Below are 25,471 nucleotides of genomic sequence, written 5' to 3' on the forward strand. Positions count from 1 at the left end.
TTCAAGTGAGTAATAAAGTTAAAAAAAATCCCTCTTTCCCTACTTGGCCTGTAGTCCCAGCAGCAGCTCCTGATCCTTGCTGTTCATTCCCTCATGTTCTGGGCTGTTGTGTTCTTTTCTCTGGCACCAAGAAGACCTTGGTGGAGTATAAACAGGAGAGCTGAGCTCCCGCTGCTCATTACTGAGTAACTCAAAGCTTAACTTTTCATGGAAATTTGGCAAAATATCCAACACACAAACCAGAGCCGTCTCCAGCTCTCCTGGGCTTCTCAGTTATGAGGTGGTTATGCTATTTTAACTGAGGTGAAATAAAGTTTATCAAAATAATCCTGCATTATTACTTGGCAGCTTTTTGGTAAGATTCTCAAAGCATCTCACTGGAAATTGTTAAAATTCTCACACGGGTTAGAAAGTCCAGCTTTAGTTTCAGGGACAGCAAATCAAAGTCACAAATATTTATTGAACATGCCCAGTGCACAGGCCACTGGACCTTCCACGTACCAGGTGCTTGATAAATATTTGTGTTTGAAGGAACCCAGCTTCGGAGAAGTTTGGCTGACTTATTAGCAGAAAAATACTTTAAATCCCTCCTAAATGGAAATTTGAGGTTATTAAAAATGCTTACTTCTCCAGAGGGACTGACACCTTGTATGACCAGAAGTAGTGGGTGAGGGCATTCTCGGTAGGTTGAGCAGGAGAGCGGTGCAAGGGGTCAAACTCACTGTCCTGTTTTAGTCCAGGAAGATGTGGGTGGTGAAAGAGACATGGAGAAGGGGGTAAGACAGCAGAGGTAGAGGGAGGGGAGGTTATGTGGAGACAGAGGGGATGGCTTGGACAGACCTAGAAACTACTGGAAAAAACTCCTAGGGAAGCCAAAGCCGAAGGGGTGTGTTTGGTGAGTACGGGTCAGCCATGTGACTGGTGTCTCTCACCCACCGCTGCCACGGGAGGGCTGCTTAGCAAATCTATCCAAACTCCTACAAGTGGGGAGGTGGAAATGAGGATCTAGGAATGAATGTGGCTTAGTAGCTTTTATCCCATCAGGACACTGGGTTGGTTTCGGGCCCCTTCCTGGTGGCCAGTGCCGAAAACCAACAGATGCTGCTTTGGAATAGGTTGTTCAACTTTGAACAGCAACGAGTTTTAGGAATCCTATCTTGTGCGCTTACCGAAGTCCGGCTAAGCAGGGAATGGTGCCAAAGGCAAACCCTCAAGCTGCTTGGTGAGAGAAAGGGGCCGGCCCACACCGGAGGCGCGGCCGGGGTCTCACCCGCCATCCAGGATTCCTAGGACGGGTCAGTTTCCCTAGGACGGGTCAGTTTCCCTAGCTTGTCAGGGTTACAAAGGGCCCACTCAGAGGAGGAGGACGAGCTTAGGGACTGAGGGAAACAAGAGGGTCCTGTAATCTAGATCATAATAGCCTGAACTCCTTAGACTTGGGAGGATAAGAAGATAAGCTGAGGTGACTATAGGTCTTCCTGGAAACAGTATTTATGAGAGCTTTGATATTGCAAAGGTAATTTTTTCCCTTTAACCTGATGCTGTAGGAAACGACCTAGTGCTTGGTGAAGGGAACCACGGGAGGCGGCAGACTTGGGTGGCACATTGTTTGGGTGTTTAGTGATGCCAGTCATGCTTATACCATTTGTGGTCAAGTTGCAGCTCCGTTATGCACCATCTCGGATGTTCTTCCCTCCTCTTCGTTCCCACTGTCCTGGTGTTGACCAGCCCTCATTATTTCCTGAACGTCTACTGCAGCAGATTCGTGAGTGGGTTTTCTGCCCCAGGCCCTATTCCATTTCAAATCCTGATAATCCCATCTCACTCTGGCTTGAAACCCTTACTGGTTTGAACTGCCAAAGGATAAAACTCAAACAACTCAGAACTATACACAAAGCTTTCCGAGGCTTGGCCTCTACCTGACTTTTCCAGCTGCCCCCAACTCCCTGAAGTTCATTACCAGGCCACCTTCTTGCAGGACCTTGTGGGTGCTCCAGGCTTGCTGCGTCGACCCTCCACCTTGTTCATCTTTTTTTTTTTTAAGATTTTATTTATTTATTTGACAGACAGAGATCACAAATAGGCAGAGAGGCAGGCAGAGAGAGAGGGGGAAGCAGGCTCCCTGCCAAGCACAGAGCCCAATGCGGGGCTCGATCCTAGGACCCTGGGCTCATGACCTGAGCTGAAGGCAGAGGCTTTAAACCCACTGAGCCACCCAGGCGCCCCATCCACCTTGTTCATCTTACAAACCCTTTCATACCTTTAAGAATCACCTCTTCAGAAGTAAAAGCCTCGATGAATCACCTTGTTTTCCCCAGCTCGATGCATTTTCCTTGAAGTAGTCTCCAGGTGATGCGAATTGTGTCTTACATCTCACTCGCGTCACGGAAGTCTGATGATGGCAGAAACTGGATCTTCCCGCTTCTCAAATTGCTTTGCTGCTCACAAGTGTGGTCTGTGGACAAGCGGGACTGCCAGCCGCTGGGAGCCTGTTAGATAATCCCAGGCCCCGCTCCAGAGCTGCTGCAACAGGAAGGACACTTGAACAAGAGCGCCAGGTGAGACGCATGCACATTTCATCTGAGACGTACTGACAAAGAAACTCTCCAATAAATGTGAATAAAGAGGCACAAATCAGATCCCTTCATTGATGGCTTGTAACCTTTCCTTGGAATCCCTTTACTTTCAGAATAAAATCAAAATACTTTAGCGTCATCTGCAGGCCTCTGTGGTCCAGCTCTGCCTCATCTCATGCCACGGTCTCACTCTCTCTACTCTTGCCTCAAACACTGTGTAACACAGATTCTTCTTTCCAAAAAATCATATTCCATAGAAACATATTCTGTTTTCTCTGACTAGCAGTCTCTCGTCTCCAACATTACCTGCTGTTCTGTCCATTCTCTAAGTCTTACCTTCAATGCAACTGCCTCAGGAAAGCCTTTGCTGCTCAGCCAAGCAAGGTGAAGTCTGCTTTGTGTACGTTCTCACAACTCCTGGCTCTTCTTTTTTGAAGATAATTGTGGCTGGATAATTTTTTGGTAATTCTAGTGTTTTGTTGATGATTGTTACCTAACATATAATGTATTATTTGCTTCAGGGGTATGGGTCTATGAATCATCAGTCTTACGCAATTCACAGCACTCACCATAGCACATACCCTCCCCACTGTCCATCACCGAGCCACCCTATCCCTCCCACCCCCCTCGCCTCCGGCAACCCTCAGTTTGTTTCCTGAGATTAAGAGTCTCTGAAGGTTTGTCTTCCTCCCTGGGCCCATCTTGTTTCATTTTGTCCCATCCTACCCCCATGACCCCCTGCCATGCCTCTCAAATTCCTCATGTCAGAGAGATCATATGATAATTGTCTCTCTCTGATTGACTTATTTTGCTTAGCATAATACCCTCTAGTTCCATCCAGGTCATTGCAAATGGCAAGATTTGGGGTTTTTTTGATGGCTGCATACTATTCCATTGTGTATATATACCACATCTTCTTTATCTGTTCATCTGTTGATGGACATCTAGTTTCTTTCCATAGTTTGGCTGTTTTGGGCATTGCTGCTATAAACACATGGGTGCATGTGCCCCTTCGGATCACTACATTTGTATCTTTAGGGTAAATACCCACTAGTGTGATTGCTGGGTCGTAGGGTAGCTCTATTTTCCACTTTCTGAGGAACCTCCATGCTGTTTCCCAGAGCGGTTGCACCAGCTTGCATTCATTCCCACCAACAGTGTAAGAGGGTTCCCCTTTCTCTGCACTTGCCAACATCTGTCATCTCCTGACTTGTTCATTTTAGCCATTCTGACTGGTGTGAGGTGGTGTCTCACTGTGGTTTTGATTTGTATTTCCCTGATGCCGAGTGATGTTGAGCACTTTTTTACATGTCTGTTGGCAATTTGGATATCTTCTTTGGAGAAATGTCTGTTCATGTCTCCTAAGGATTTCTTGATTGGATTATTTGTTCTTTGGATGTTGAGTTTGATAAGTTCTCTTTTTTTAAAGATTTTATTTATTTATTTGACAGAGATCACAAGTAGGCAGAGAAAGAGAGAGAGAAGCAGACTCCCCGCCAAGCGGAGAGCCTGATGCGGAACTTGATCCCAGGACCCTGATATCATGACCTGAGCTGAAGGCAGAGGCCCAACCCACTGAGCCACCCAGGTGCCCGAGGTTGATAAGTTCTTTATAGATTTTGGATACTAGCCCTTTATCTGTCATTTATGAATATCTTCTCCCATTCTGGCATTGTCTTTTGGTTTTGTTGACTGTTTCCTTTGCTATGCAAAAGCTTTTGATCTTGATGAAGTCCCTATAGTTCATTTTTGCCCTTGCTTCCCTTGTCTTTGGTGATATTTCTAGGAAGAAGTTGCTGCAGCTGAGGTCGAAGAGGTTGCTGCCTGTGTTCTCAAGAATTTTGATGGATTCCTGTCTCACATTGAGGTCTTTCATCCATTTTGAGTCTATTTTTGTGTGTGGTCTAAGGAATTGGTCCAGTTTCATTCTTCTGTCTGTGGCTGTCTGATTTTCCCAACACCATTTGTTGAAGAGACTGTCTTTTTTTCCACTGGACATTCTTTCCTGCTTTGTCAAAGATTAGTTGGCCATAGAGTTGAGGGTCCATTTCTGGGCTCTCTATTCTGTTCCATTGAGCTATGTGTCTGTTTTTATGCTAGTACCATACTGTCTTGATGATGACAGCTTTGTAGTAGAACTTGAAGTCTGAAATTGTGATGCCACCAACTTTGGTTTTCTTTTTCAACATTCCTCTGGCTCTTCAGTGTCTTTTCTGGTTCCATATAAATTTTAGGATTATTTGTTCCATTTCTTTGAAAAAAAATGGATGGTATTTTGATAGGGATTGCATTAAATGTGTAGATTGCTTTGGGTAGCTAGACATTTTCACAATATTTGCTCTTCCAATCCATGAGCATGGAATGTTTTTCTACTTCCCTGTGTCTTTCTCAATTTCTTTCATGAGTACTTTATAGTTTCCTGAGTACAGATTCTTTGCCTCTTTGGTTAGGTTTATTCCTAGGTATCTTATGGTTTGGGGTACAACTGTAAATGAGATTGACTCCTTAATTTCTCTTTCTTCTGTCTTGTTGTTGGTGTATAGAAATGCAACTGACTTCTGTGCATTGATTTTATATCCTGACACTTCACTGAACTCTTGTATGAGTTCTAGCAGTTTTGGAGTGGAGTCTTTTAGGTTTTCCACATAAAATATCATATCATCTACAAAGAGTGAGAGTTTAACCTCTTCTTTGATGATTCCAATGCCTTTTATTTCTTTTTGTTGTCTGATTGCTGAGGCTAGGACTTCTAGTACTATGTTGAATAGCTTTGGTGATAGTAGACATCCCTGCCAAGTTTCTGACTTTAGGGGAAAAGCTCTCAGTTTTTCTCCATTGAGAATATTTGCTGTGAGTTTTTCATAGATGGCTTTGATGATATTGAAGTATGTACCCTCTATGCCTATACTGTGAAAAGTTTTGATCAAGAAAGGATCCTGTACATTGTCAAATGCTTTTTCAGCATCTTTTGAGAGTATCATAGGGTTCTTGTTCTTTCTTTTATTAACATATTATATCAAACTGATTGATTTGCAGATGATGTTGAACCAACCTTGCAGCCCAAGAATAAATCCCACTTGGTTGTGGTGAATAATCCTTTTAATGTATTGGCTAGTATTTTGGTGAGAATTTTTGCATCCATGTTCATCAAGGATATTGGTCTGTAATTCTCCTTTTTGATGGGGTCTTTGTCTGGTTTTGGGATCAAGGTCATGCTGGCCACATAAAATGAGTTTGGAAGTTTTCCTTCCACTTCTATTTTTTGGAATAGTTTTAGGAGAATAGGTATTCATTCTTTAAATGTTTGGTAGAATTCCCCTGGGAAGCCATCTGGCCCTGGGCTCTTGTTTGTTGGGAGATTTTTGATGACTGCTTCAATCTTCTTACAGGGTTATGTTATGGGTCTGTTCAGGTTTTCTATTTCTTCCTGGTTTAGTTTTGGTAGTTTATATGTCTCTAGGAATGCATCCATTTCTTCCAGATTGTCAAATTTGCTGGTGTATAATTGCTCATAATATGTTCTTATAATTGTTTTGTTGTTGTTGTTGTTGTTGTTGTTTTTTGGTGTTGGTTGTGATCTCTCCTCTTTCATTCCTGATTTTTTAACTTGGGTCCTTTCTCTTTTCTTTTGAGTAAGTCTGGCCAGGGTTTATCAATCTTATTAATTCTTTCAAAGAACCAGCTCCTAGTTTCCTTGATTTGTTCTACTGTTCTTTCGGTTTCGATTTCATTGATTTCTGCTCTGATCTTTATTATTTCTCTTCTCCTGCTGGGTTTGGGCTTTCTTTGCTGTTCTTTCTCCAGCTCCTTTATGTGTAGGGGTAGGTTGTGTACTTGAGAGCTTTCTGATTTCTTGAGAAAGGCTTGTATTGCTATATACTTTCCTCTCAGGACCGCCTTTGCTGTGACCTGAAGATTTTGAACAGTTGTGTTTTCATTTGTTTCCATGAATTTTTAAAATTCTTCTTTAACTTCCTGGTTGACCCATTCATTCTTTAGTAGGATGCTCTCTAGCCTCCATGTACTTGAGTTCTTGCCAACTTTCCTCTTGTGTGCTGAGTTCTAGTTTCAAAGCATTGTGGTCTGAAAATATGCAGGGAATGATCCCAATCTTTGGTACTGGTTGAGACCTGATTTGTCACCTAGGACGTGATCTATTCTGGAGAATGTTCCCTGTGCACTAGCGAAGAATGTGTATTCTCTTGTTTTGGGATGGAATGTTCTAAATATATCTGTGATGTCCATCTGGTCCAGTGTGACATTTAAAGCCTTTATTTCCTTGTTGATCTTTTGCTTGGATGATCTGTCCATTTCAGTGAGGGGGGTGTTACTTTTATTGTATTTTTGTTGATTGTGTTTCTTTGATTTTGTTATTGATTGGTTTATATAATTGGTTGCTCCCATGTTAAGGGCACAGATATTTTAAATTGTTAGCTCTTTTTGTTGGACAGATCTTTTAAGTATGATATAGTGTCCTTCCTCATCTCTTATTATAGTCTTTGGCTTAAAATCTAACTTATAATAGGATTGCCATCCCAGCTTTCTTTTGATGTCCTTTAGCCTGGTAAATTGTTTTCCACCCCCTCACTTTAAATCTGGAGGTGTCTTTGGGTTAAAATGAATTTCTTGCAGACAGCATATTGATGGGTCTTATTTTTTTGTTTTTGTTTTTGTTTTTCTTTTTATCCATTCTGATACCCTGTGTCTTTTGATTGGGGCATTTAGCCCATTTACATTCAGGGTAACTATTGAAAGATATGAATTTAGTGCCGTTGTATTGCCTGTAAGGTGACCGTTACTGTATATTGTCTCTGTTCCTTTGTGGTCTGTTACTTTTAGGCTTTCTCTTTGCTTAGAGAACCCCTTTCAATATTTCTTGTAGGACTGGCTTGGTGTTTGCAAATTCGTTTAATTTTTGTCTTGGAAGCTTTTTATCTTTCTATTTTCAATGACAGCCTCATTGGATATAGTATTCTTGGCTGCATATTTTTCTTGCTTAGTGCTCTGAATTATCATGCCAATCCTTTCTGGCCTGTCAGGTGTCTATGGATAGATCTGCTGCCAATCTAATATTTCTACTATTGTATGTTATAGACCTCTTGTCCCGAGATGCTTTCAGGATTTTCTCTTTGTCACTGAAACTTGTAAGTTTTACTATTAGATGACAGGGTGTGGACCTATTTTTATTGATTTTATTGATTTTGGTCCTCCTGGATTTTGATGCTTGTTCCCTTTGTCAGATTAGGGAAATTCTCTGCTATACTTTGCTCCATGTACCTTCTGTCCCTCTCTCTTCTTCTTCTGGGATCCCCAATTATTCTAATACTGTTTCGTCTTATGGTATCACTTATCTCTCAAATTCTCTCCTCATGGTCCGGTAGTTATTTGTCTTTCTTTTGCTCAGCTTCTTTATTCTACATCATTTGGTCTTCTATGTCACTAATTCTTTCTTCTGCCTCATTTATCCTAGCAGTGAGAGCCTCCATTTTTTATTGCACCTCATTAATAGCTTTTTTTATTTCAACTTGGTTAGATTTTAGTTCTTTTATTTCTCCAGAAAGGGATTTCCTAGTATCTTCCATGCTTTTTTCAAGCCCAGGTAGCACCTTGATAATCATCATTCTGAACTCTAGTTCTGACATATTATTAATGTCCATATTGATTAGGTCCCTAGCCATCGGTACTGCCTCTTGTTCTTTTTTGTTGTGGTGAGCTTTTCTGACTTGTCTTTTTATCCAGCTAAGAATAGATGAATGAGAGAACAAAATACTAACAGGGTAGCAATGACCCCAGAAAAATATACACTAACCAAATCAGAAGAGACCAAAAATCAGGGGGAGAATGAAAGGGGGAAAAAATTAAATATATATATATATTAGACTGGTGAATAGAACAGAGCCACACACTTGATTCTGGATATATATATACACACACACACACATACCTAAAAGTGACTGTAAAGATGAAAATTTAAAAAGGTTCTAAAAAAGGAGTGGGTAAGAAGTTGATTGAAAAAAGAAAAAAAAAAAAGGAAAGAATACGATCAGGCTGGAGATTAGAACAAAGCCATGTGCTAGATTTAGGGTATATTTTGATTTGTTAGAAGAAACTGTATCCCAAAATTTGAAGAAAAAACCTGTATGTATACAAAAAAAAATAAGGTTAAGTACAATGAAGAGATAAAATATGACTATAAAAATGAAAATTAGGGGCACCTGGGTGGCTCAGTGGATTAAAGCCTCTGCCTTCGGCTCGGGTCATGGTCCCAGGGTCCTGGGATTGAGCCCCGCATTGGGCTCCCTGCTCAGTGGGGAGCCTGCCTCCTCCTCTCCCTCTCTCTGCCTGCCTCTCTGCGTACTTGTAATCTGTCTGTCAAACAAATAAATAAATTTAAAAAAATGAAAATTAAAAAAGATTTTTTTTTAAAGATTTTACTTGTTTATTTGACAGGCAGAGATCACAAGTAGGCAGAGAGGCAGGCAGAGACAGAGGGGGAAAGCAGGCTCCCCGCTCAGCAGAGAGCCCGATGCGGGGCTCGATCCCAGGGCCCTGGGATCATGATGTGAGCCGAAGGCAGAGGCTTTAACCCACTGAGCCACCCGGGCGCCCTTTAAAAACGATTTTTTTAAAAGGTATTGATAAAATAGAAAACATTAAAATAGGAAGAGGAAAATTTTTTAAAAATTAAGAAAAAAAAAAAAAGGCCATGAATTCTATGTGTTGTTTCCCCTAGCTCTGGAGTTCGCAGTTCTCATTGATCAGTGAACTTGGTCTTGGCTGGATGTTCTTGCTTATCTTCTGTGGGAGGGGCCTGTTGTAGTGATTCTCAAATGTCTTTGCCTGAGGCAGAATTGTACCATCCTTGTGGGGGACCAGGCTAAGTAATCTGCTGGGGGGTTTATTCTTGGTAGCTTCCATGTAGCTTTGGACGACGGAAATGAAGATGGCGGCCTCCCAATCTCTGGCCCCATAGGAGCCGAGAGCTTGGGGCCCCACTCCTCAGGCCTCAGAGAAAAGCAGTCAATCCCTCCCTTCTCCCTGGTCCCTGGCTGCAATTTGAGCTCACCTGGCCTGTGACCAAGCATTTCTCTCTGGCGCAGGGCCCTGTTTGGAGTTTCCAAACCCAGCATATTCCTGCAGTGTGCTCCTGTGCCACTCCTCTTGGAGGAGGAAGGAGGAGGTCTCCCAGGATCTGCCACTTGTGGGGTCCCCGCTCAAAGAGCAGTGGTCCAACTGTGCCTTGGATTACAGTTTGAGGTAACCCTGAGCTGAGAGACCCCTCCTTGGCTCCATCTCTGCAGCCGGCCTCCCTGCCTTGATACCTGGGACCTCTGCCACACTCAGGCACCCCCAGTCCTTCTGCATCCCTATGCATCCTGAGACCACACTGCCCCCATAAGGGCACCACCCCCTGCTTAGCCTCTGGAACAATGTCCCTCAGTGGAGCAGACTTCTAAAAGTTCTGATTTTGTGCTCGCTGCTCTACCACTTGCCAGGGGCTGGCTGTCTCCCCGTGGTCTCTCTTCTGGAATGTTGCCTTGGATTCACTTCGCACATCCTACTTTCCAGAAAGTGGTCAATTTTCTGTTCCGAGAATTGCTGTTCTTCTTCTCTTCGATCTCGTTAGTAGGTGTTCAGAATCGTTTGATATCTAGCTGAACTCCTGGGACCTGATATTTAGGTCCCCTACTCCTCTGCCAACTTGCTCCTCCCCTTATCTTCTTTTTAAAACAATCATTTTTTAAAAATATTTTATTTATTCGAGAGACAAGAGATAGAGAGAGAGCATGAGCACAGTGGAAAAGGAGCAGGTTCCCTGCTGTGCAAAGAGCCCAATGAGGGCTTGATCTCAGAACCCTGGCCCATGACCTGAGCTGAGGGCAGCCAGCCAACTGAACTGAGCCACCCAGGTGTCCCTGTTACCTATTTTAAAACTGTTCATGTCAGTTTCCGTAACTGGAGCCTAAGCTCCTTGAAGATGAAGACAGTATTCTATCTTCTACAATATGGTACATATGATTAAGTACTCAATTCACTTCAGTGAACACCAAAGTGGGTGTTCAGTGAGTAACTGAAAAGGCCACTTTTGAGTTGCAAGGTCTTCCAAATAAGGGTGGCAGCCAGTAAATAAATGGGCCACCATGTTGGAAAGTGGAGGGCATTTATCAATTGCTCATTGCAGATTAGCTGGTTACTGGGAATGAGATGCTCATATACACAAAAAACAAACTCATATTAATCTATGTGAGTCTCAGTGTAAAGGGTCAGAAAATATCCTACTGCTCGTGGGCAGGGTAGGCCTAGCATAGTGGTAAAGATGGCATGGCTGGTTTTGGAATTCCCACTCTAGATTTTGTTAATTCAAGGATGGTTGCAGTAGTTACCATCCTTCATACCCTCTAGCCTTTTTTTTTTTTTTTAAGATTTTATTTATTTATTTGACAGACAGAGATCACAGGTAGGCAAAGAGAGAGGAAGGGAAGCAGGCTCCCCACTGAGCAGAGAGCCCAATGCAGGGCTTGATCCCAGGATCCTGGGATCCTGCCCTGAGCCGATGGCAGAGGCTCTAACCCACTGAGCCACCCAGGTGCCCCTTAACCTTTCTTTTACTATGGTTGCTTCCTTTGAGGTCAGGTGTGGTACCAAACAAAGATACCTAATTGCTAACTGTTGGTAGGAGGTGAAAAAAATAAACAAAGATACCTAATTGCTAACTGTTGGTAGGAGGTGAAAATAACCTGTTGGTAGGAGGTGAAAATAACCTTCACTGTTTAGGTATATTACTTTTCTGTAAAAATAAAGGAAATGCCAGGAATTGTCAGTTATACATCTTTTAAAAATATGGACATTTACTTATATAAACATGTTGCTATTATCACACTGAACAAAAAGGTCATTCCTTGATCTTACGTAGTAACCAGGCGCCTGGGGGCTCAGTTGTTAAGCATCTGCCTTTGGCCCAGGTCATGATCCCAGGGTCCTGGGATCAAGCCCTGCATTGGGCTCCCTGCTTGGTGGGAAGCCTGCTTCTCCCTCACCCACTCCCCCTGTTTGTGTTCCCTCTTTCGCTCTCTGTCAAATAAGTAAAATTAAAAAAAAAATTTTATTCCCCCACATTTGATTCACTGGAATCAGGATCCAAATAAACTCCACATGTTGCATTTTTCTTTTTGTCTTAACCTTCTTTTGAATCTAGCAGCCCCTCCCCCTCCCCTTTTTCCTTCTTCATGCCACTGAATTGCTGACTAAGGCATATTTTACACCAGTCTCTAGGAGAAAATCAACCTGCACACCCTCCAACTGCAAGGAATGACTAATGGGTAGGGATTTCAGGACAATTAGAAGTCAGAAAGGAAAGACAAAAAATATTTGCATCAGGAAGGTACCCACCGGAAGTCCATGCTGCTTAAACATAAAAGAAGGTCCTGATTAGGAAGTGGCTTATAAAGATAAGTAATAAATAAAATCTTAAAAAAAAAAAAAAAAAAAAAAAAAGAACCAGAACTCTGGATATTAGCCCTGGAGTCTCATTGACTACTGATGCTAGGATCTCAGACGCACCACCTTTACCGTGCAATAGCTTTGGAACATATGAAGGAATATGGATTGTAGTGTATTTAAGGTTGGAGCAATTCCTATGATATTTCTACAAAATTGGCTACTGCAAGTATGTTTTTATCTAATTCTCCATTTTTCACATAAAAAAAGGTGTAACAATCCCAAGGTTAGAATAAAATGGCACAGACTCGTTTATAAAAAAAAGACTACACATTTCTCCTCATTAATTTATCATTTAATATAAATGCTGACAGAAAGCAGATAAAGACCTTGTAGACACTTTCATATATTTACAAACCAAAAGGTGAATCACCTCCTTCTACTTGTTAAAATAACCCTTTTATCTGCAACTCATGGGAGCTTTAAACACTAGTTAGGAGCAACATGAGGCTGAGTCAGTTTCCACGGTAATAAAGGAAATAGCATTTTAACAAAATGTGGTATCTTTGATATAAACAACATGCACACAAATAATACAAAATTGATAAAGATGGCCTTAATCCTCTTAAAAACCTGACAAGTATAACATGTACTTATTCAGACCCAGAATTCTGCTGCCCTAAACATCTTCCTATTACTCTTTATTTCCACCTTACTTGTTTTGAAGGCTGTTTAAAAACTGGAGATATAAACACATTAAAAAGAGAAGAAAATGGTCCATTTCGAACAGGGTTTTTTTTTTTTTCCTATTCCAAAACCACAACTTTCAAGATTTAAAGTCTTCAAATAAGATTTCACAGTTTGCCAGAATCTAAAGAACTATTCAGTTTGTGAAATTCCAACCCATTTTTCATTTTTTTTAAAATGTTGAAAACAACTGGAAAAAGTAAAATTTCACAAACTTTAGCAATATAAAAATCAGCTGTCACTTTAAGACAATATTTTTATTCCTGAACAGGTGGGTGGAGACAGGCAAGAATAAACAGGGAGCTGAGGCATGGAAAAAAATAGGAATTCAAGAGAACTTTTTAAAAATGGTACTTTGTCTAGCACTGATGTATAAGAATAGGAGATATAAATTCTCACTACCCAAAACTAAGTGATTTCATGAAGTCATCTATAACCTGACTCAAATCTCATGGGCTCCTTTATTAACCTAAATTATTTTTGTCTTGTTAAATATACCTCTGCAGGGCACAATCACATACAATCAATACGATTGGTAAATTACACAAGCTCTATCCCAAGCAAATATGCATCAATGTTAAAAAGTTTTTAAAAAAAAAAACAAAAAACAAAAAACCAAAATAAAACAAAATAAAATCCACCCAAAAAGGTGATAATGACTGCAGAATGTCTCGGGGAGACTGGTATGAGCCTAAAGACCAAATTGACCATAGTCGTGGGAAAAGGGTAGCAGGAGGAACAAGGGAAGAGACCACACACAAAGAGGAATCTCACAACTGGAAAATGCTTCAGTGGATAAAAGATTTTGTTCATCATCTTAATTAACTTTTTCCATTGCTCTTGTTCCAAAAAGTTAGAGTATCGTCATAAATGAAGACAACAAGGCCTCTGATCCGTGAATAAAATGGAAAAAAGAAAATTCCGCTGCAAGTTCCTTTCATTTCCAGAAGGTAAGAAGAGGATGAAGGGGGATTGGGGTGGGGTTGGGATGTGGGGTATGGCAATGAAAATGTGGGCAACAACACACCTGGAAAAAGTAGCTCTCAGGACAGTGCCTTCGTTGAAAAGAGGATGTAAAAATGATAAGCAAAACCTTCAAATACCTTTAAATCAGAGGAATATATTACAGGGTTGTTTAGATACTATTGTAAGAATGGCAGCCAATCAGTGATTACACTATAAATGGTGATTTTAAAAAACAATAACAGGCAACCCCCCCCCCCCGCCCGCCAACCCATACCAAAACCCAACATCCAGGCAACCAATTATCCAACAGTTTTTTTCCATCCTTTTCATGACCCTTTTATGCACTGGCTGGGGTGGGGGGCAGGGGCTGTCTGATAGTTTCCAGTTATAAGATGACTCTGAGTGTACAACCTAAAATGGAAGCCAAAGACTTGTGAGCTCTGTCTACACAGAGTTAAAAACAACAAAACAAAACAAAAACAACCAGAAACAGACCTCAGTACAAGAAAATAAGTTATCTTGTCTTATATATATATATATATATATATATATATATATATATATATATACACACACATATATATATATATATACACACACACACTAACTCCACAGGATTTAACTTTTCTAAATACACATTTTTGGACACAATATTATCTTGAGGTTTAACTTCTCTCTCTTGGGTTATTGTGCCTTATTTTCTTGTGAAAACAAAGGTTATTACTCTAGGGATGTTTTGTTTAGGAATAAAATTCAAAGTAAATTCAGTGTTTGGCTGAAAATTCAGAGGCTCTGAAAAGAAGGATTCCAGTGATGAGGTTAAGTCCCTTTATCACAAGATTTCAAAGGGCTCCACCCACTTTCTTCAGTGCAGTATTGAAATCCCACCTATTGGGAACACATTTATTATTAAAAGGTGTTACTTCTTCCTGGTGGTGGCAGTGTCCTATTATTTATTAACATCACAGCTAGTATTACTTATCAATTAGAATATTTTATATGTGAAAACATCTTTAGCAGTCAAAGCAATAAAATCTTAAAAAAACCAAATCTTAAGTTGGTATTTACTATAATTAACAGTACCTTTTGACAAAAACAGCTTTCTTTTTCAAATGGCTCAGAAAAGTTGAATAAAGAATTTAATAAAATATTAACTGCAATCCACCTACAATTCCCAGTAAATTCTTTCAGCAGGAAAATTTCATAAAGCTGAGCTGAAGCACAAATAAATATAAAAGTCATAGCTGTCCAAGGTAGAAAGGTATGAATGAGGACCAGTAAAATGATGACAGCAGTAGACTGCTCGTTTGTTCAACCCCTAATGTTGAAAGTGAAATCTGCTTTAGTTTAGTTGCTCTAATTTTTTTTCTAAAAGGACAGGCTGATTTTTCAGGGAAGAGATCATCTTGTAACACTATCACCAGGTATCACCAACTAAAAAATAAACACAATCAGGCTCTTTTAGGGGACAAATCTAGGTAAACACTGAAGTTAATTTCCAGGCAGATCATTAATTTCTCCAAAAAAGTAACTGGATCTTTCCTTTTACAAAATATGCATCATTACAAATGCTTTTAACAGGTAAATTTAAAATTACGAAACCTTTACTCAGTTCTTTAAGATGAGCAAAAATGAAGTGGAAAAAAGATGGTAAGACCTCCATCCATCACCATTTGTATTTAAAAGCACTCAAATACTTTTTAGTGAAGAGAATGTTTTTCTCCAAATCCAGATATAATCGTAGACATGCCGTGACTATAGTTTATTTCTCACCAGTCACATGTTCATGAATTCTTTTACCCAGTCTCATAGCTTGACCATAGTGATATAGATTGTCCTTCCAGACACAAGTACAAAACCAAAACACACAAGATGCTATCATGACAAGATAATCTCAAAAAACAGGGGGTCTGCTTACACACAATATTGTAAAAGATGACATTCACTGGTTTAGAGAAACTGGTGAATTTTCATTACTTTTACATTTTATAAGGCCAGCTACCTTTAACAGTTATCTTTAGATAAATCTACTTACACAGTACAATCAACTGACAAATACTAAAAGGTTTCACAATCAAAATGGCTATTTCCCCCAAAACCAAAACAGAGTAAAGCACAAGTCTTTGGCTCTCCTTTAAAGAAAACAGCAGGTTACCATTCTTAACCAGACCTTTGTTTGCCTACCAGTAGGGCAAATACCACATTTGTGCATCACTGAGTAATAACACCATTAGAAAAGGCAACTTCACAGAAGTTATTGGCTAAGCGAATTCATTTGAATGCTCTGTTTTGAGGCAGCAAACTGTCACTGTTGCAGATTGGGGAGGGCAGTGGGTAAGTCAAGGGTCATTTGCAAGACAGAAAAGGGTCAGAAAAAAAAAAACAAACAAACTTTGAGCTCCAACCCTGAAGACCTATGGAAAGTCTGATGGAGTTACACATTCATGGTAGCAAATGAGAATCATATCAATCTTATGTCTTTTAGGCAAAAGAATAAATGCATGGGAAAGTCCAGAAGGGAAGGGAAATACGATGAGAGAAGGGAATCAGCCACATTAATGCCATACCAAATAATTTTTTTTATACATTTTGAGTATTTGGATATTTATAACTGGCATTAGAAATAGTGTCTTATCATATGAATACTATTACTAGAAACCTATGCTATAACTAACTGTTCTTTTGATTACAAAAGTTATAAGGAATGGATCTTTGGTCACTTTAGCTTCTGTAAATTACCCAAGACAGGGCAGCTACTGGACTTATCTTGTGACAATATCTATAAGGTAAAAGAACTATATATAAGTTAGGAAACTATGTGTAGATATCTTATTCTTAGTTCTTCTACTCTTTTCCAGAGATACCTTTGGGGAAAAAAAAGTACTTTTATATTTCTAGCTATAATAAGATTCTGGTTTTGTTATCTAAACAAGAGTGAACACAATGATTACTATATTCCTACCTTCAACCTCTCAGAATTGCTCATGTTCATCTGTGATGTCAGTCTTGCTTCTGAATTCAATGAAAAGCAAATAAAGTCATCTCCAGAAGAAATTAATATTTACTAAGTAGAAAGCATAAAAACTGTATTTCCTATTTGATTGATTTAATTTCTTAACTGTCTCTAAAGGCATACATTTTAAAAGTTAAAAAAAAAAAATCAATCCCTTTCACAGGTTTTGACAAAAAAAAGCAGCTGAAGAGTCAAGCAGTTAAAAAAAAAAAGTCAAGCAGTTTTGCCCAAAAAGGCTGCTTACCCTTACAGGCTCATCATTTCACAAAGTGTATCACAGAGAAAGGGAAAAGGAAAAAAGAAAATCCAAACTGGAGGTTTTATTTAATTTCTAAAACTTCTTGGGGGTACTAGGAAAGTTATAAGAATTCCCACTGAGATAAGGCAGAATGACCAATTTAAAATAGGTTAAGTTAAAGGCACAATGGGATAGGCTATCATTCTCTGCCTTTCTACCCAACCAGATTTCCTCTTGAGTGTGTGGGGCCTTACTGAGGTACAGCTAGAATTAAGGCTACAATTTAAGTGATCTGCCCCCCATCCCTATCACCAATGAAATTACCTTAAAAAGTGAAAGGGATGATTTTAAGTCAATTCAAAATAGTGGCTTTTCTGGTTTTATTCAGAATAGAAATAATACCTATTCCTGCCTAGCTTATGAAATCAAAATGGTGGAAGCAAGGAGTGTATTTGGAGGATATAAAAATAAGAATAACATAAGTTGACTTATTAGATGTTTCAATGGATATCCAAAATAGAATTTTACTTTTATTCTGAACTTCAACAAAATCAGTACTCAAAAATTCCCTAATACCAGAATCATTCTGAGTTCCAAACTGAACCAACTGCTTCTAAAATTTAGGAATTATCTAACATGTCCAAATGAGAAATAAGATCTGCCCAAATCTGCCTACAGAAGGTTGGAGGCCAAGAATGTTGCCTTTTATAGTTATACAAATAAATGAAAAATCTTGGGACTCTGTCAGACATATAAAGTTTCTCTCCTTCTCCCAAAAAACAATAAGCACTTACATATAAGAGGGTTTCAAGCAAAAAAGAAAACAAACAAAAAAGCAAAAAAAGCAAGTGTGTATTTTTTAAAAAAGGAAAATATGATATCAACTGAAAAAATGCCTCATCTTCATTCAGTGCTTCTACCTCCCAATCAGTCATTTTATCGCAACAGCTGCGCTCATGCGAAAAAATCCTTAAAACATACCCAATATATATACAGATATAGCTATGTATATATGTATATATATATAATATATATAAATTTTTATTTAAATAAAAAAGAAAGCTCGAATCCCAAGCCAATATGTGTATATCAAATCCTTGACCAGCCAGGTCTGTAGGGCATAATCAAATTCAATGTGAAATAGTATATAAACACGGTGCCTTGACTGGGCAAATTAAATAATCGCTACTCAAAAGAGTGTTCTGTTTGGACTCTCCTACTGGTAGGCAATGGCAGGACTGTATTTCCCTCCCCCCTCCCCCCATTTGTTTCAGTTAACAGTTATGATGGACACAGAGCTTACACTGAGGTTGTTATGACCTCAGCAGGAGTTAAGGGTTAAGAAAATAAGAAACAAGAAAAATACAAACTCTTGCTTTTACCCAACCAAAGCAATGCAGTAACTTATTACATAACCAGTGCTTTCTGTTTTAGTAGTATAATCCAGAAAGGGAAATTTTTTAAAAATCAGGCAAACGGAGGGATGGGGAGGGTGACTACATCAAATAATCCCCACTAAACATGTTCTATAGGGTCTTAGTTCAGTATAGACACATGGCATCAGAATATGTGCAGCAGAACTAAATTAAAAAAATTCTTCCTTAGTCTTTTCAACACTTTTACGAAGAATCTCTTCACTACTGTAAAGTCAAGTCTAAGAAAACTGACTTTTAGGTATTTACGACCTAATGGTGCCAATGATTCTGAACAACAACTAGTCAATTCATAAATATCCTTAAGATCTGGGCAATCTGTATTTGCCAAATCTATTTGAAAGCCAGTGGCTTTCATGTGATTTTGTACTTTTGGGTTTTGACAGTAAAACAAAATAAAAACATCCACTGAAATAACATGACTGTTCATTTTCAGTTCACGTCAAGTGTTGCAGTTTTAAAACATGGTTGATTTTCTGGTTTGTTTTTGTTTTTTAATACATTTTGATTTTAGCAGAAGTTTAATTTGAAAAAGCACAGCTCCAAATTTCCAACCATCCGCTCAGTACAGGTAATACACTGACCATGTATTTTCGGTACTAGTAAGTTACAGTTCATTCTTAAAATCATCTCCATTTAAACTAATCAAAGAACCTACAATATTGGCCTGACTTTCTGATTACATTAAGAGAATGACATGGATCCTTAATATGGAAATGAGGACTTCAAAAAATTAATTGGTAATTATCTCTCTGAAAAGGCAAAAACCAAAAGTTTTAGTGCCATATGAAAAACATACATATGAGGCCAGTAACCAGAAAGAGAAAGAAAATTATGACTTTCAAGTAATAAATCTTGGAAAAGTTGGTTTGCTGCACATTTTCTAATAACTAGTCTACTACTGTCTCTTTGTTTCTCAAGCACCACCAAATTCTTAAGACAGTCTGGTGCTTTCTGTCTGTTTTAATTTATGGGGTTTGCAAATGTTGGATAGGACTGGGGGTAAGGAATTATACACTGGGTATGTAATAATACCAAAATACAAGAAAAACCTACTTCATTAAGATCATACAATTAATCAAACAGAGTGTATATATAATATCTTCTTTTTTTTTAAAGCCCTGGATCCAAGGCGTCCAAAGTTATTAAAATAAAGTTCATTCACAGAACAAAAACAAATTTAATCTGAATTGCTTGCAGATACTGCTAATTTTCTTTTTCTTTTTCTTTTTTTTTTTTAAATTAAAAAATGCATTAATGTGAACTATGTGCAGGGTTTGTTTTTAGTAGTGGTGTTTATGCACATTGCCTCCGCTACTTTTCCTGGATTTCTCTGACCACTCTCAGAGAAAAAGTTTAGAAGTTATCTGTTCTCCTACCCCTATGCCCCACAAATTAATCAGGAGCAAAAGATAAACGTTGGACTCTTCATGATTTAGGGAGCAGAAGTGGGTGTGACTCCTGCTCTCTGAGAGTCATTGTTGTCACCTCCTCCCTCGGGGTCCTCTGACAGGTTCAGAGAGCTGGTCTTGTTTGACAGGAGGCTGATATTCTCTTGTGTCAAAGCTGAGCCATTTGGTACATCGCTGTTAACATATAAAAAAAAAGTTGGAATTTTAAATAAGGAGGGAGAGAAAAATGAGTATTAGTAGAATAAAATCAATAGGTTCTTTCTTGCAGCACCTGGGTGGCTCAGTGGGTTAAGCCTCTGCCTTTGGCTCAGGTCATGATCTCAGGGTCTTGGGATTGAGCCCCACATCGGGCTCTCTGCCTACTTGTGATCTCTCTCTCTCTCTCTCTCTCTCTCTCTGTGTTAAATAAATAAATAAAATCTTAAAAAAAAATAGGGCCTTTCTTTTACTAGTATGGAAAAATATGCAAGTAGCTTTTTGGACTTTAATTTACAGTTCGATGTCCATGGTTTAAGCATAGGGGTTGGCAAACTAAGGCTAAGCAGTGCCTGTTTTTGTAAGTATAGTTTTACTGAAACAGCTTGCCCATCTGTTCATGGATTGTCTATGGCTGCTTTCACACTACAAGGGCAGAACTGAGAGTTTCTCCACAGAGACTGTAAGACCCCTAATTTTAAATTCTTACTATCTGGACTAAAAGCTCTGACCCCTGCTTTAGCAGGCTTAAAAGTACAAGAAATTATTTAGAACTCAGGACAATGCATCAAATTAATTAGCTAAAAACTAAGCCAGAAAGCAACAGGGCATTAGAAATTCTTGCTATACAATCATCAGGAGAGTAACTCAGGACTATGCCGCAAATGACTTCAAACTACCCTGAGGAAATAATGACAGCTGTGCACATAAAGAACTACTACAAACCTGTTTATTGCAGGGTTGTTCAGTGAGAGCTAACATGTATCCCTCCACCTCTACATGATATGGGATAGACCAAATGAAAAACCAAGGGGATGGGGTGGAAGGTGGATTTGAAAGAGGCTAAATCCCCACACACTTTTAGAAGGGCTGGAAAGGTCTATAGCAAAATGTTAACACTGGCTTTAAATAAACTAAAAAATAGGAAAGAAGAAATGGAGGAGCCAGAAAAATTAATTTGTTAGGTATTAACAGACAATTCAGTTTTGAACCTGTTCTAAGCTTCAAGTTTTATATCTAAAAAAATTTTTTCTTAAGATTTTTTATTTATTTATTTGACAGAGAGAGAGAAAGATCACAAGTAGGCAGAGAGGCAGGCAGAGTGAGAGGGGGGAAGCAGGCTCCCTGCTGAGCAGAGAGCCCGATGCGGGGCTCCATCCCAGGACCCTGGGATCACGACCTGAGCTGAAGGCAGAGGCTTTAACCCACTGGGCCACCCAGGCGCTCCTTTATATCTAAATTTATGTGAAAATATTCTTAATGTATACAAAATGATAATTTTAAAAATAAATCATATTTATGAGGATACTTCTGTCAAGACTGCATAAGGTAAGACTATAACAATGTCCCTTCCTTTACCTGAATGTCAATGTAAGGTCCTCAGCTGGAACCTTATTTTGTGGTTCTGGTTGTCCATTTTCAGCTTGCTTACTTGTATTCAATTTGCTTTTCATGTCCAGGGAACACTGGTTCTCCTTTGAAAGAGAAGGAAGTAAATTCAGTTATCTTCTATTTAATGGTGCTAATGAGAGACTAAATACAGATAATACAAATTGATAATTCATAAATCATATATACTTTTATAAAATGACCAAAGAAATGGGCAGCCTAAAAGAGAGACATACATGATAATAACAGAGTACACTTGCTCACTATCCAAGCCAAAAACAAGGGGAGAATGCCCCAAGTTAGAAAAACTGATGACTTAGAAAAGGTAAGCCAAAATGTAATAACTACCTATAATGTGCTTACTGAAACCAGAAAAATGAAATACCCCATTTATTTGCTTAGAAAGAACGTGAAAACTATGCAACCGAAGAGTCAATTACCATGCAACCGGGGGGAATGGTTCAATCCCCCAAAATCCAAAATTTACTAAAACCAGTATTCATGCACTATGAAGCAAACCCTAAGTATATCCATGGATACAATTCCTCAATAAGGAATGTGTAGATCGCATTTTACTCATAACAAAAAACAGGTCTTCAATAACTAAAGGCTATAAAAACTAGAATGCTATTTGTGAACACATATTCACAAAATCATAAACACCATCCCCTCATCTTCCCTAACCAGGATATTTAACAGTAATTTAATATTGTACAATTAACTGCCTTGTTTTCCCTTAAAGTTTTTCATAATGCAGAATTCCTAAGATCGAGAACACACTCAAACCAAAAGGGAATGAGAGGAGGAATGAATAAAAAAGGGAGCTAGCTCATCCTCCTGAAACTTATTCTAAGTATTAACCACTCACTGGAGTGCCTTGGGGTGATGATTTTAGAGCTCTAGAGCCATGAGTCCTCCGACATCAATACACAGAAGCTTTCCTTTTCACCTATCCCGGCTCCCACACTTTGCCACCAGAATACTCACCATACTCAGTTCCCGGGTTCTCTTCCCGATTTCCCTCTCCACCTGGTGCAGTTCCAAGCTCAACTGCTCACTTGAAATCATTCCAGGCCACTTTGGAGGTGGTGGTGCGGGCTGTGACTGGCCTGCCAGGGTGTTCACCTCCCTCTGCAACACCAGCCTGTTACTAACAGCCTAGTACATAAAGCCAAGGACATACACAACTCAACACATTTCACACCATGCACAGAATGACCAGGCCCAATTTCAGACCACTGCCTCAAGTAGTTTATCATGAAGATATTTGCTATAAAAATGACACTATAAGCTTCTATCTCTTTTGAGTTCCATTTGAACTAAAAAGAAAAACTAGGGGATTTAAACTTACTAAACAGTAATTTAATCTTAGGGATAAGTTGCTCTTACTTGATTTGAAAGAGAAGTCAAGTATAAATGCATATTTCTTCCCCTCTTTTAAATGGAATTTTCTGAAGTAAACCCTGCAATTTATTTCAATGAAACCTCAGTAATGGCAAGGACATTTAACCATACTGAGTTAAATATGTGGCAAACTTCCAAATGATACTGATTATTCTTTTGGAACAGAAAATGGGTCTACAAATTTCAAATAAGACAAAAAGCCATGAGCTAGTAGGATAAGAAATAATACTTGCAGTTAATGGTCTGAATCTTTAAAAAGCTAATCAACTAAAGAAGGACATAAACACAGCATTCCATTTTTTTTTTTTAACAATAGGAATCAGGAAGAAGTACTAGACCAGTGTAAATAAAATAATGGCACAAGAAGGTGAAATATGAGTATTACATAGTTAAAAAAAATTCTAAGCCTAATTGCTTACATAAGAGCACAAGTCGGACATTTGTTCCAAAAAACACAATCTCCTATTTGTCTTCGTAATGAGGGAATTAAGAATTAGTTAAAAATTTATTCCCAAAGGGGTGCCTTCCTTATCAAAGATTTTGGTAGAAAGATAACAACTAATGTTCTAATAGTTACTTCTTCTCCAGAAGGGAGCAATGTATTTATCAGCAGAATGTCTTCAGTTTTCTAAATTCAAAGAATACGCTCCCATGTAAGTAAAGCGAACAAAACCGACTTTATGTGGCACTTTAAAGAATTTTAAAAATTCTTTGTTTTCAGATATTTTTTCTCTTTAAGTGTCAGGCAACATGGTGGAAAGAACATTGAATTTGGAGTAGGAAGAGTTGGGTTTATATTTCAACCTCTGTGAAACTCCTATCCTTCAACTGGAAGAGGGGGACTATACCACTTGCCAAACCTACATGACTGGGTCATTGTAAGGGTCAGTCAGGACCTGTGATTGGTAACTTATAAACTCAAAGAACCAGATTAATGAAAGGTGCAATTGCTATACAGAGGCTCTTTTTTAAGTCCAAGTTCTAAAATTCTATCTTTTAAAGATGTATAAATAAATGCTGAGGATTAAAGGAATTTTTTTTTAAATTAAGAAAGGCAGTATGAAAAATGAAAAGTGTTAAGCTAAAAGCATTTGTTGATAGAAACTGTATACCTTAAATGTGCCATCAAGGAATCGAAGTTTTTGCTAGGAAATTTTTAGATAATCTGTTTTCTATTTTCATGGAATAGAAATTCTAAATTTGCTATTATCCCACACTGAATTCTTAAGTACTTAAATTCTTTGAAGAATGACACCTATACTAACTCTTTAAGAAACAGCCCTTGTTTTTTATGTTCATAGTACCTTAAAAGTTCTTCCTTTTAAAACCTCTTTGAGAACCCTTCAAAAATTGGAATGAAAAAAATATCTGTAGGCTGGTACCTCTAGGCCACGTAGCTGAGTCTGTTGGCTAATTTGATGGTTTAGTTGTTGCAATTCTAGTCGTAGCTGTTCCCTCTCAGCAGATGGAAGTGGTTTTCCATGACTGGCCACTTCTGACATGGACATTCTCTCCCTTTGGTGGGAAATAAAGGATAAAATATTATTGACCTAATGTAACATTTTGTGTCAACTATACTTCAATTGAAAAAAAAAAAAAATTGAAAGAAAACAAACAAAACCCCCCCTAGGTTTGATCTACTACTGTACTGACATAAAAATCTGTGTTACTTCATAATGAAAATAATAAAAATCATTGACAAGAAAAATAAAATAAGAAAAGCTGAATAATTTTAAAGGTTTATAAAAGTAAAAAGAATGACTCATACCTCTCACTGAAGTGTCCCTGAGAAGGAATGTTTTGATGAGTTGAATATGGAGAACCTCCCCAGCCACCGTGGGTTCCATATGGACTATAATCTGTAAGAGAATAATTTACTGTGGGATGATGCAATTCAGAGATTTCATTCTTTTAAGGTAGCCATAATCTGGGGTGCCTGGGTGGCTCAGATGTTAAGCGTCTACCTTTAGCTCAGGTCATGATCCCAGGGTCCTAGGATTGAGCCCCGCATTGGGCTCCCTGCTTGGCAGGGAGCCTGATTCTCCCTCTCCTCCACCACTCTCTCTCTCAAATGAATAAATAAAATTTTTAAAAAATAAGATAGCCATAACCTAAAAAGCACAGGCATATTTTATACACAGCTATCTGGAAAGATGTTCACTAATGTAAGAGGGTACTGATGTTTGTTTTTTCCTTACTGAAAGATACCAGTCTTTGTAACTCTATCTTTCTTTTCCTTTCTTTTGGTAGAACTTGAACTCACAACCCTGAGATCAAGACCTGAACTGCGATCAAGAGTCCAACACTTAACCAACTGAGCTACCCAGGCACCCATTTCAATTTTTTAAAATGTTTTTTTTTTTTTTTAAGATTTTATTTATTTGACAGAGAGAGAGATCACAAATAGGCAGAGAGGCAGGCAGAGAGAGAGGGGGAAGCAGGCTCCCTGCCAAGCAGAGAGCCCGATGCGGGGCTCGATCTCAGGACGCTGAGATCATGACCTGAGCCGAAGGCAGAGGCTTAACCCACTGAGCCACCCAGGTGCCCCGACAATGTATTATTTTAATAAAAGCAACACAGTTATTAACACACAACCAACATAGGCAATCTTCACAAAGAGACATTTTAGTTTGTACCCTTAGAATTCTCTGGGTTATAAT

The 25,471-nt window shown here is 38.8% G+C and overlaps 1 protein-coding gene and 1 long non-coding RNA gene across 5 annotated transcripts in view; one reads left to right on the forward strand and one right to left on the reverse strand.

Moving 5' to 3' along the window:
- Window positions 1–1,876: 1,876 nt before the first annotated feature.
- Window positions 1,877–25,403, forward strand: LOC308355806. Its single transcript, XR_013968007.1, has 3 exons — window positions 1,877–2,558; window positions 13,615–13,711; window positions 25,062–25,403. It is a non-coding gene; the product is annotated as an uncharacterized lncRNA (long non-coding RNA).
- RC3H1 (ring finger and CCCH-type domains 1) overlaps window positions 18,908–25,471 on the reverse strand; it is a 75,343-nt gene continuing 68,779 nt past the window's right edge. For 2 of the 4 annotated variants that reach the window (XM_080824309.1, XM_080824308.1), the window contains exons 16-20: window positions 24,580–24,670; window positions 24,194–24,326; window positions 22,395–22,538; window positions 21,378–21,493; window positions 18,908–19,997 (exon numbers count right to left, since the gene is read on the reverse strand). In XM_080824309.1, coding sequence (XP_080680435.1) covers window positions 19,847–19,997; window positions 21,378–21,493; window positions 22,395–22,538; window positions 24,194–24,326; window positions 24,580–24,670 — 635 coding nt within the window. In that variant the 3' untranslated portion in view covers window positions 18,908–19,846. Of the gene's footprint in view, window positions 19,998–21,377; window positions 21,494–22,394; window positions 22,566–24,193; window positions 24,327–24,579; window positions 24,671–25,471 lie in introns of all 4 variants that reach the window. The other 2 variants (XM_080824310.1, XM_080824307.1) reach the window with 1 other exon arrangement.

Source organism: Martes martes (assembly GCF_963455335.1).
Source record: "Martes martes genome assembly, chromosome: 15".
Classification (NCBI taxonomy): domain Eukaryota; kingdom Metazoa; phylum Chordata; class Mammalia; order Carnivora; family Mustelidae; genus Martes; species Martes martes.